General features: G+C 42.0%; 2 protein-coding genes across 2 annotated transcripts in view; both read right to left on the minus strand.

Moving 5' to 3' along the window:
* LOC136612665 (oocyte zinc finger protein XlCOF8.4-like) overlaps positions 1 to 12,716 on the minus strand; it is a 150,470-nt gene that overhangs the window by 99,560 nt on the left and 38,194 nt on the right. The gene's annotated exons all lie outside the window — the stretch shown is intronic.
* On the minus strand, positions 225 to 6,134 carry LOC136615875 (gastrula zinc finger protein XlCGF66.1-like). Its single transcript, XM_066594187.1, has 4 exons — positions 5,986 to 6,134; positions 3,022 to 3,201; positions 2,813 to 2,936; positions 225 to 241 (listed from the first exon to the last, which is right to left on the minus strand). The coding sequence occupies exons 1-4, from the start codon at positions 6,061 to 6,063 to the stop codon at positions 225 to 227; spliced, it is 399 nt and encodes a 132-aa protein (XP_066450284.1). The 5' UTR covers positions 6,064 to 6,134.

Raw genomic sequence — 12,716 nt, forward strand, 5'->3', positions numbered from 1 at the left:
GCAGTTTTTGATACAGTATTTCAAGTAAAAGCCAGAATTAGACCCAAGAAGATGATGTATAAATCCTCCTTTTATGTTTCCCATGTTCTTTGAATCCACTTCTGGCTTTCAAAAAAAGTAAAATAAAAAAAACATCAAAATTTTCCCCCACAACTGCAGTTTCCAGCCTTATAATGCTTGGCCCACACTATTAAATGCATCAATGACAACAACCACAATTCATGTCATAGGTTCAATTCCCCTACAAGGACATAAAAAAATGCATACATAGCTAAAATAGTTTTTAAAAAAGTAACACAAAAAAAAAAACTTTGTGCACGCTCTCCTCTTTGTTTAATTTTTTTTAAATAAAAAAAACACATTTGCTATCATTGCATCTATAACAACCTGTACAATAAATTGGACACTTTTTATCCTGCACTGCAAATTTTCAAATCACCCCCTATAAGATCAAAAATAATAAACTTTCTCTTAGCCTCTTTACTTGATTATTTTTGATCCTATAGGGGGTGATTAGACTGATTAGACAGGCAGGAAGTTTAGAGCTTTTTTAGATTCCTGATAATATATATGTAGACAGTTTGTCTGTCTTTTTAGATACATTTCTTTTGTCCTCTATCAAACCTAGTTATTGTGGTCTCCTAAAATTGAGGCTCCTGATGAATTATGAGAATAAGGAAACGCGTTGAGCCATTTGAGCCACTGCACTACAACCTTCACTTTAGAGGGCTGTAATAATTTAGCTACTATAGAACATTGTTAGATTTTAAAAAACTGCCCTGATACCCTGATAGTCGGGCATAATACTATTCAGTTAGGTCTGACTACATACTATCCCTTTTTGGAGGGGTTGATCTTTCTACATTTACAAAGCATCATATGGTTGGATCTCTATTTTTATGTTTGTTTGTCAGTTGTCCTGAATTTTTAATTTTAGCTAAATTAAAGTTATGTATTAAAGCTATAGTGACTACTTTAGGTTTTCTGAAATCCCTCTGCCTCGGTGACGTGTGGCTCCATGACGGGAGGTGAAACGTTAACTTTTGAACTTTTTTTTAACTTTCACGTGATCGATATTATCTAGTAAATAACAGTGATCAGATGACTGAGGACCACACACTGCAGCCTGTTGGCAGCCTCTGGTAGCCGATAGAAGGGAGCTGTCAGACCTCCTCTACCCAGTTTTATTCAACACGGCCCCAAAGAATAAAGCCCAGACACCCAGGATGTGAAAACACATTCCATCCTGAATGTTTACCTGAATTTTTGGGCATGAGAGGTACACAAGCAAGTCGTCCGCAAAGAGCGAGAGCTTAAACTCCGCAGAGCTCACTCTCACCCAGTTTATGGAGCAGTTTTGTCGTGAGGGATTTGTATGAATGATCATTCGTTAACCCCGTCTTTGAGTGGAAAAAAATAAACGAAGTTTTGCAGCTGCACGTTGTTCATATGAACCAACCATCACAAAATAGGGGAAAATCTGAAAAACTGGTTGGGGAAAAAGAACTTAAAAAAATCATTTGAGCCGAATGCAACCTTCCCCAACAACGTTGGCTGACGAACCTTCTCAGAAGGGTTCTGCAGCCATTCACCTAGCAATAGAAGCCGGTAATAGTAATGTCGGGGGTCCTTTCAAAAGAGACCAGATGCTAATGTTGCCTAGGTCCAAATTAGTATAAGCAATCAACGAGCGCTTGGAGAAGACACGCTGACAACACAGAGTGTGATCAAAATGGCTTCTAGTTTATTGAAACAAAAACATTGGATTATATAGACCACTGCCCAGGCAGGAAGGACTTTATCTTTTGGTCAGCAAATAATTGCAAGGATACATTCCTTCTTAATGAGCTATTGTAAAGCAAAAGGAGACTTACAGACAGTACATCTTGTTAGTTTAGAACACAGGATGTTCTTGTTCACTAGATAAGAGAGACCTTGAACAGCTTCAGAGAAGTCCATTCTCAACCACCTGTTTCCCTAACCAGAACACATTTTGTATTTAAACTATTTATTCGTATTTTGATAGCCTAGTAACTAAATTAACCCCTTACAGTAACATCTCACCCACCAGAAGATTCCCGTTTCCTTTGGGTACCCCCTTGTAATTCATTAACAGATTCAAGATGCTTTTCATTCCCGGCGGCTGTGGGTTCACAGAGAATCTGTTCTTCTGCGCTAGAAGCTGCATTCAGCTTCCCTTCACAGCATTTCACTGCCCGCTCTCAGCTCAGACACAATGCAACCAATTGCTGAAGTACCAGAAACACAAGGACCATTCCTCGTCCAGAATTTACTGAGTACCCACGGAAGAATTTTTCCCGAACATCCCAGAATTTACTGTCACATTCAGCATAAATATGGAAAATTTTACACCCTTGGATTTTTTTTTTTTTACACATGAATTGGAGCTTATACACTGAATTCTTTTCCCCAAATCCATCTATTCATCTGTTCTAATCAATGGACCCCACAAGCTATGGTGAACTTAAAGTAAAAATGGGACTCAACATTGGGTTAGTAAAAGTCCTCAGTTAAGTGATATTACACGTACTACACCTGTATTCCTTGCTGTCAAATCTTTGGCATCTATCAGTTGATGGATATGTTTGACACATATAGCAAAGATAGGGGTCTAAAGTGACACAAAAGAGCCTAAATTGGTGAGATCCTAAATTAATTGTCATACTGCTCACATGGAAATGCACTGCACAAGATGGTATCAGGGCCTCAAGCCAGTATAGGGCAACAAGACGCTGAAAAAAATAAACATAAATAGTGGAAAACACACTGAATCTTGTATGTCTCTTCTTACCCTGTGATATCGGAGGCTGGTGGTTCTCCATCATGACATCCTTGTACAGATCCTTGTGTCCTTCTAAATACTCCCACTCCTCCATGGAAAAATAGACAGTGACATCCTCACACCTTATAGGAACCTGACACACATAATAATAACGTCATTACCCAGAATCCTCTAGTGCTGTTACTGTATAATTTCCCCAGCATTCCCAGCAGGGTCACCTCTCCAGTCAGCAGCTCAGTGATCTTGTTGGCGAGTTCTAGGATCTTCTGCTCATGTATCGGTAAGTGAGGAGGAGCCTCTGTGATGGGGCTCTGGCTCCTGCTCCATCCTCCTGACTCATGGAGATGGCTGTTGGGAATCGTACCGTCACCCGATGTCTTCTTCACTATCGTGTAATCCTGTATATGGAGAGAAACATGTAGAGGACTAAAACCAGTATTCCTCCAGCAGCGAGAGATTGTGATCCTGCTGCATAGAGGTCTGATGAGACCACATCTGGAATACTGTGTTCAGTTCTGGAGACCTCACCTACAAAATAGAACAAGTCCAAAGATGGAAAATGACAATTGTAGAAGATCTCATAAAATCGATCAGGAAAGATGTAAAATATCTTAAGGCTCTTTTTTTTAGAGCCTCCAGCACCAACCACAGGACTTTTTATCCGATAAAGAGGTCGGACTGGTGCACCAACCGGATACACAAATACTGCCGCAGTCCGGAATTTTTGAATGTTGGTTTTGAAGAGTTACAGCAAGGTTAGCCCATATCAAGTGGGGGCGCTCGTCAGGGAGATCGCTTCACAGATAGACAGGGAGATCCTAAGACCTTTTATAGTGATAACATACAATCAGTACATTGCCTCCAATTTAGGACAATTATCCCTGAAAAATCATTTAAATCCATTTCTGTGGTACCACAAACATCAGAGTTAGAATCCACAAACTGTGATTACTGCAGTAATACCTTCTGTATAACCCCATACCCCAACACAAACCAATATTCTTTATTATTCTGTGTATATACTGAGGTTAATGTTATTACATATTTCTAATAAAGCAGTATATTGGTAAAGCGGTATCCTTCTGCAGTGATCAGCACCTTGTTGTTGGTCCCGTCATTATATATCATTATTACAGTGAGGTTTGTTCCCTAAAGAGAGAAGGTAAAGGAGAGAACATGATGGAAACCTTCATATGTTGTATGTTACAGGAGGGAAGACACTAAACCCATGAACAAGGGGCCCAATCTGACATTAATGGGAGTGAAGATCAAAAGCAATGTCAGAAAATATTATTTTACTGAAAGAGTAGCAGATGCTTCCAGCAAACTTGTAGCGGATGTGGTTGGAAAAAAATCAAAGTGAATTTAAAGGGGCATCCAGTGAAAACCTATTTTTCTATCCCTGCCCGCTCACCTGCTTGTCTCTCTCACTCTGGGCTTCTCCTATGTGCATTGCGATCACTGCCATTCACTGTCATTACCTTCTATATTCACCTAGTCTATAAGTAAACAGTCAAGAAGATGAGCTGCCATCTTCTACATTATAAGTGTATGACAGGAGCCTATAATCATCATCAGCAGTAACTGTGATAAGAGTTTTTGTCCCCCTGTGAAGAGCTATATGTAATCTTTATATATATATAAAAAGACGAAAGCCCTGACTGACTGACTATTAATTTTCCAACTTCCCGATGTCGTAGAAACATGAAATTTGGCAGGAGCACTGATTAGGTCATAAACAGGAAAAGTTATTGGGTCCCAACTCGATTATTCAATTCTAAGCGCAAAAGAACTAGCGTCCAAATTTTACGTACGGAATCTAATTCTCTCACTTCCCGATGTAATTTTATATAAAGGAAACGTCGCATGGTTGCCTCCACGTGGTGTTTCCTGGGTAACGCAGAGAACTATGCAAAATGGTGAACATATTTTTTCCCCGGTATCTCTAAAGTAACCACGACTTCATAAGATATTCTGTGTGAACACCAGATAAACACCAGTACCAAATTAACTCGGGTGAAGCCGGGTATATCAGCTAGTATATCTATATATCACACTATGCAGAAGAGAGTGTTGGAAATATATGCCGGGAAATATCAATGTTGGACAAGTTCCGACACTGCATTGGAAAGGGTTTAAGCAGGTTATACTAATTACATAACAGGAGAAAAGAAAAATCACCAGAGTGGCCCTTTAAGTGGACCTAGAATAAACATACATCTATCCTAAGAGATAAAAAAGGGAAGTAATATAATTGCAGAGTAGATGGTCCATGTGCTTCTCCTATCTATATAGATGTCAACCTAGTGCCAAAAATCCAAATCTCGGCCATGTGATCGGGCTTGCTTCTGGCTGCCCTTTCCTCCTCTTTAAGAAGCCTACTTAGCATTCTCATTGCTCCTACAAGATTACTATTACCGTGTTTCCCCAAAAATAAGACTCTGTATTATATTGATTTTTGCCCCAAAAGAGGCACTAGATCTTATTTTCAGGGAAGGTCTTATTATACTTAGCTAGCAGACTCGGTCCAGGTCCCTCGCACTGTTCTCCCTGCTCATAAAACATCACTCCCTGGTTACGGTATTCATAAATCCTGCCTCCAAGAAGCAATGGCTGTGATTCGTTTAGTCAGCGCTGCATTGATTGGCTGAGCAGCGGAGGAAGAACTAATCAACAGCCTTCCCGTTATAGAGACAGGATTTATGAATTGGCTGAGCCACGGCCAATCACAGCGGTTCTTTGTCCGCTGCCCAGCCAATCAATGCAGCGCTGGGTGAACCATTCACAGCCATATCTTCTTGCAGGTGGGATTTATGAATGCCATAACCAGGAAGTGATGATGTACGCGCGGCTGAGAACTGTGCTGAACCTCTAGAGAGCAGTGGGAGGGACCTGGACCGAGCCTGCTAGGTAATGGTTTTTTTATGTAGTGTAACTAGGGCTTATTTCCAGGGTAGGCCTTATTTTTGGGGAAACAGGGTAGTTCATTGATTACCACCATACAGAAATTACCACATTGGTGGCCAATCTTCACATTCTCGGCTGTTCTTTTGTTTTTCTTCACTTGGAAGGTCTGGAAGCCGTTATACAGGACACTGGATTGTTCTTATTACTTCCCAGAATGTATTTTCTCTTCCCCTAGTCTGACTTGTTAAATAATACAAAAATACAGAAAAGCTTACCTCTCCAGTCAGCAGGTAGATGATCTCTAAGGAGATGTCTAATATTCTTTTGGTAACTTCCTTCCCATCCTTGCTCATCCTTGGTGGCTCATTCAGGAGAAGGACAATTGTGGATGTGAAAATTCGATCGCCTAGAGGGGTCTAGTACTGCGCCTTAAAATAAAAAAAAAAAATAAAGAGGCTCTAAATCCTACAGGAAACCTCATCATCATGTGTGAAATACAGACATCCTCACTTATCGATCACTGAGAGAATCAGCTTCTCAGGTTCTTCACTATATGGATTCTAGGGATTTGCCATAAATATCTAGCTTGCTGCCCAAGCTGTTTCCATAACTCCCATAGATGTGAACAGAGAGCTGTACATGTGTGGCCACCTCTTCATTCATTGTCCTCTTGGATGTAACTGCTGTGGACCCCTGGCTGCACATATAGTGGGTGCGTGTCAGAGGCCGAGCCCACATCATCATTTATGGCATATTCTGTGGATATTTAGTATAAAATGAAACTCTGCACTCCAAAAAAAAGTTTAGTTTAGTTCACATCTGCTCCTATCGACTTCTACCTTCTGCTACTACTTAGTATGTGATTCCTCCTATCTGTAGTATCATGGTTATCTAGGTTACCGCCGGCTCCCATTCAGTTTCATCCTTTACCGCTGGAGTGCTACAGTCACTATAGTTTTTCCTTCCTCTTCTCGGCGCTCCAGCAGCTCGGATCACCAATGTGAAACAGCAGCAACACTGTTGGATTTCCTCTCCACCAAGTCTGAGCCGGTAGTCCAGCCAGCATTCTGTTTCCCATTACCCCCTGCTCCATCTCTCATCTGCGGTCTTACCTCCGGGGGTTCTGGTTGTTGGGTTACCATACTGCATGGAGAGATCAGCTTAGGATTTTGGAACTTGCTTGGAAATTAAAGTTACACCCTATGAAATCTCCTTAATGAATTGTCTACCGATTTTCTTCTTCAGCACTGAACCTCCCTCTTCCTCCTTTCTGATGTGTGTCTGAGGAACAATGTTGTCTAAATGCTGGAGATACTATATTACTTCACTACTGGTCAAACATTTTAGGCTGCTTTCACACGGCCAAGAAAATCATGCGAGACACACAAATATGAACCTCATTCTTTTGATTGGGGCCATATACATGAGCATTATTTTCTGCTTTGCGGTGTGGGACGGCTGCTCTGCAGCACAGAAAGCAAATTGTAGTGTGAAATTAGATGCAAACTATTCTTACAGGTTTCAACTTTTGTATATTCAAATCCTGTAATTCTATATAACCCGTGTTGGAACAGACTGTATTACAACACCCTCTAAAGCAGGATTTGGACAGTTTTGCTCATCAGCACAGAGCACATTACTCTCATAGCAGTAAGAAAAAGGCAATTAACCAAAGAGATAGACAATTATAACCCTTAGAATTTAGGTCTGTCCTGCAGGGAGTTGTCAAGAAAGCCAAGGTGGCAGTCAGTACAGTCTCCTATACCATCAAAAGGCACTTGGGAACTGACAGGAAGAGGTCTGCCAGACAGAAGGCAACAACAAAATCAGATGACAGGCTTTTGAGAGTCAACAGTTTGTGTGATGGGCGCCTCACAGCACAAAATCTTCAAGTACAGCTTAATGCAGCAAAAATTTCCATTTCCGTTTTGAAGAGAAGACTTCCATCTGCAGGTTTGAGACTAAAGAGTATCAGTAAGAAAGCCACTGCTCAGATTACAAAATAAAAAAAAGAGGACATGCCTGGGCCAAGCAGCATCTCCAATGGACTACCGAAGACTGGAAGGTGGTCTTATGGACTAGTAAATCAAACTCGGACATCTTTGCTACATCACGCAGGGTTTTTGTACACAGTCAAGTAAGGGAAAGGATGGTGGCAAAGTGTGCAACACCAAATGTCAGACATGGAGAAAGTGTGATGGTTTGGGGCACTTTTGCTGGATCCAGAGTTGGCAGTTTGCAGAGGGTGACTGGCACACTGGACAAAAAGGGCTACCACAGCAGTTTGATACTCCAGTTGGTCAGAGGTTCATATTACAGCAAGACAAGGATCCTAAACATAGTTCTAGGGTATATCAGAAATACCTAAGAAGATGGAAGCTGGCTTCAAAGGATGGAATGACTTGTGACCGATAGTATAAATATTTATACCAATTTGTTGAATAGTTTTCTCTTTATTAAATAAATACCCCCATGGCTGCGGTACCTGCAAAAGCCACTCCGTCATAAACAAAATTCCAAAATTGTGCCAACTTAAAGCTAAATCTTATGCCAGACTGGTTTCAACTTGATCATGGAAAGAAACTGAAGAGAAAGTATATATACTGACTTTTTACACAAAAAGGTTGGCAGAGGAATACAACAATCTCCTGTCTTTATTTTTGCTGAACTTATCTTGGACATCTGAAAAGTTCACTCTTTTGGCAAGCTCACTTTCCAAGGCCAAAGTATGAGGAGTCTATCTTGACTCATCGTACTTTGTTGCCGGGTCTTTCGGGAATTGGCAAAACTACTGAAGGACCTCTCAGCTGTGGAAACGGTCACTGGAGCAGGACAGTTTAAGTGCATTGCAAACAGGCAAATAGAGCTGGAAGATCTTTCATAGATCAAATTTAACAGTTTAAGAGGCTTTGTTTTTATATGAAAACAGTACCATGAATGACCTTTTCTACTTTTTCTTCGGCCAAGTCCTTTGGGGATTTTCCCACAAGATTCTTAGTTTTTATTTCTAGTTCATCCTTTTTTTTGTTCATAAAAGTGAGAACTGGGGAAAAATGAGAGACAGAATTAGCAGCCGAGAATCTCCTTTTCAGGTCTGCCATGATGAAATCCAAAACAGGAAAAATGATACATGCTTGGAAGTCCTTTTCTTCTAGTTTTTGAACTTCAATTTCATTCTCAGGGCCAGTGGTTTGTCTTCTTTGAACATCAAACGTTCCCCACGAATCTCTTAACTTTTGCTCTTCTGAGAAAATGCCATCATTTCACGATTTAATTTAGAGGCATTAAATCTTATTTTAACTCAATTATGTCACCTTGCTTATCCTTGAGAGCAGAAGTTAACAAGGGGTACATTGAGTGTTGCTTATGGAAACCATTTCCTGAGTTATTGCCTCAGCAGTTTTACCAGTAAAATTCCAAATATAATAAACCGCTCCTAATTTTAGCGTTCTATAGGACATAATGGAGTGTAGGAACATTTTGTTCTTGGTGTGAGATATCTGGTGTGGCATCAACAAGGAGTCAAAAAATAGCCTCTTCTCTTTGTTGTAAGATGGTTTCAAGGAGTTTCTCACCACATAGGGCAATGACCTCATTTTTAAAAGGAGAGATAATTAACTTGACCATGTATATCTTTTTTCTCTAGTTGCTGGTTTTTGACTTCAGCTAAGTGTTCAGGAGTTACTTTGTCATACTTTCCAATCAGCTCTAATATCCCCCAAAAGCAGCAATTGTGAACATTGTTGATTTCATTTTTTTTCCCCATTGAAAAGCTAAACATCTAGAAGCTAAAAACAAAGTAGCATCCGAAATTCTTTCATCGGCTGTTTTCCCATAGAACAGTGAATCCTGAAAATTTTTACCATTTACATCCTTTGGAAAAAATGTTGCAAGAGACTGTAACAGCACGGGGGTTAATGAGTACGCCAATGATAACTTTTAGTTCAGTTTATTTAACATAAGTTTAGCATAACAGAAACGATTGGGTCTCCAGAAAAAAAAAAAACATAAAGTTTGCAAAGTTCATCAATTTAATCCTCCTGCAGTCCACAGGAGGAGCAATTAAAGGGGTTGTCCCGCGGCAGCAAGTGGGTCTATACACTTCTGTATGGCCATATTAATGCACTTTGTAATGTACATTGTGCATTAATTATGAGCCATACAGAAGTTATAAGAAGTTTTTCACTTACCTGCTCCGTTGCTAGCGTCCTCGTTTCCATGGAGCCCGCCTAATTTTCGGCGTCTAATGGCCAAATTAGACGCGCTTGCGCAGTCCGGGTCTTCTTCTTTTCTCAATGGGGCCGCTCGTGCAGGATTCCGGCTCCGTGTAGCTCCGCCCCGTCACGTGCCGATTCCAGCCAATCAGGAGGCTGGAATCGGCAATGGACCGCACAGAAGCCCTGCGGTCCACCGAGGGAGAAGATCCCGGCGGCCATCTTCAGCAGGTAAGTAAGAAGTCACCGGAGTGCGGGGATTCAGGTAAGCGCTGTGCGGTGTTCTTTTTTAACCCCTGCATCGGGGTTGTCTCGCGCCGAACGGGGGGGGGGGGGGGGGGGGGTGTGGAAAAAAACCAAAAAACCGTTTCGGCGCGGGACAACCCCTTTAAGTCCACAACTCAGCTAAACAGCAATAAGTCCGTTTACTTTCACAGACCTGCAGTAGTCCAGAAGCACAGCTTGTCTTTGTGTTGTAGCGTCTCCAGACCCCAATCCTAGGGCCAGAGTTCCCCAAGTGTCCTGCCGGGACAACATAGCTCTCTGTTTAGTCACAGAGTCTCTCTCTGCTTACAACAGAAGTCTGGTCACAACAGAAGTCTGGTTCTCCCAGACACACACCTCTTCCTCAATTCCACCTGTCTCTTTACATAGCTTGCTGGTTCAGGTGGAAGATCTGACCTGGAGTAATATTGAACCGATCTATATCACAGAAGCCAACAACCTCTGTGACATATATCTTGCGATCCATACCATACCTGTGGGTGTTTTTTACTTTTTCTCCGGCACCAGAATGCCTGTGTGTTGCCCCCTACAGGCCATTCTCTATAGTACACCTCTACAAGACTGATTTGTTGAAAAACCAGCATAAGAAGAGATACTTTTCTGTCTCAGACTCTCCATGATTTCTAATGGCCCCGTGCGCGGGTCGTCCAGATCAGCGTTATCATAATCCAGCGCTAGATTTGTATCATCAGCGTATTTGTATCATCAGGATTGATGGAAATCTCTCAGCTGAACCTTCCTTCTCCTCCTCCTCTGGGATTCCTTCAGAAGACGAAGTATCTTCAATCATTTCTACATTCAGCCGGCAGAAGAACAGGTTGGCTGCAGCTGGAGGTGGTTTGTGATGTAGTACTAGGAGATGCAATCGGCTCCGCAGACGTTACTAGTAAATCATGGGGTGCATTCGCTTCTTGTTCAGTATTTGCCTTAATAACATTTTCTGGTAGTTTGATGACCAATTGATTATTTAAGCTTGAAATCTTGGTTTAAAAGGAGCCTGATTCATGTTCGTAGTTGTCACTAAATCTGAAAGTATCGTCACTATTCACCATTGAGAAAAAGTATTCTTTAAAATTTATTAACCAGATCAAATTTCACTGTTATAATGTTATTTAGACTAAGCAACAGGTTAACTATCTGAAAAAACAAGTGTTACTCGACAGAAATATTCAGGTGAATTAACCATCTACAGCAACCCCATCCCTACAAACACAATAAACGGCCCTTGTGGGTTATTGGATTCTCACTGTTTAATGGAAATTCAACAACTAATATCGTGATGGATGAGAACAGCAGGGATGGTCATGTGACTGTCTGGAGATGGTAGAGTGACGCCGGACGCGGCAGGCAGGGTTGTCAGATTCCCAACACCATTTATCCCCACCTGCAGGTTAAAAAATCCCCTGAAAATCTCCACTCATTGTACGGCTTCCCCCAAAGTTCATAGAGAACTGACTGAGCTTAGAAATCTTAACTTATCTCATAATAATGCAGTTCTACAAAAGAAACAGTTTAAAAATTTAGGAACATCTACAGATTTTAAAATGATCTTTTGCTGGCCCGGCCGTCCCCGCCCCTCACCCAAGCTCTGGCAACAGTAGACCCCTTCCCCTTGTGGGGGCCATGGTTGGAGGTAAATATGCAGCATTTCAACTAATAGTAATAATTCACAGTTTATTAGGATCCCAGTGTGTGAGATAGAGGATATAGGATGGTTGTTCCCCACTATAATGGGTCACCTCTCCAGACACCGATGGATATCAGAGATGGCAGAAGTTCCTCAGTGTGGGAAACTCCAGTAATAAGGTTGAGTATAAAAGCTAATAGCTGGTAGAAAACCGGTGTGATGGCGGCCAAACAGAGCTAAAAAACCTGAAGCAGGAACTTTGTGAAAACCAGAACTTGTGTCAGTCTGAGAGCGTTCGGCCACAACTGTAGATTATTAATGGAAATCTGTTAGTAGGGGCAAAAACAGGGAGATTTATAGGGACAGAGGGACTCGGGCCAATGACAGGCCGGCCCGCCCGGAAGAGCGACGCCCGGGCCAATGGGTTTGTTGATGGGGATTTCTGCACTGATTGCCAATATCGGCCTCTGCGCCGCGTCCTGCGGACAATCCGCCCGTGTGAGCGCTCTCATATACATTCCCCGCTCCACTGGAGGATAACCTCCCCTGCACCCCTGTGTGAGTGCTCTCAAATACATTCCCCCCTCCACTGGAGGATAACCTCCCCCGCACCCCTGTAGTAATAACCACATGGAACGTGTCTGACCTCCCCACAAGACCCTCCACCACCTCTTACCTCTATATACAAGTCTCTGAAGAATGCTGGCTGATAACAGAGAGAACAGCAGCGACCACAAGCTGCTCTGTGTGTGCTACACTGCAATAAGACCTGTGATGATGTCACTGTCATGTGATCAGTAGGGGCGGAGCTCAGCAGTGAGGAGAAGTGGTGGCTGAAGGACCTGTGATGATGTCACTGTCATGTGATCAGTAGGGGCGG

This window comes from Eleutherodactylus coqui, chromosome 1 (genome assembly GCF_035609145.1).
Source record: "Eleutherodactylus coqui strain aEleCoq1 chromosome 1, aEleCoq1.hap1, whole genome shotgun sequence".
NCBI classification, from domain to species: domain Eukaryota; kingdom Metazoa; phylum Chordata; class Amphibia; order Anura; family Eleutherodactylidae; genus Eleutherodactylus; species Eleutherodactylus coqui.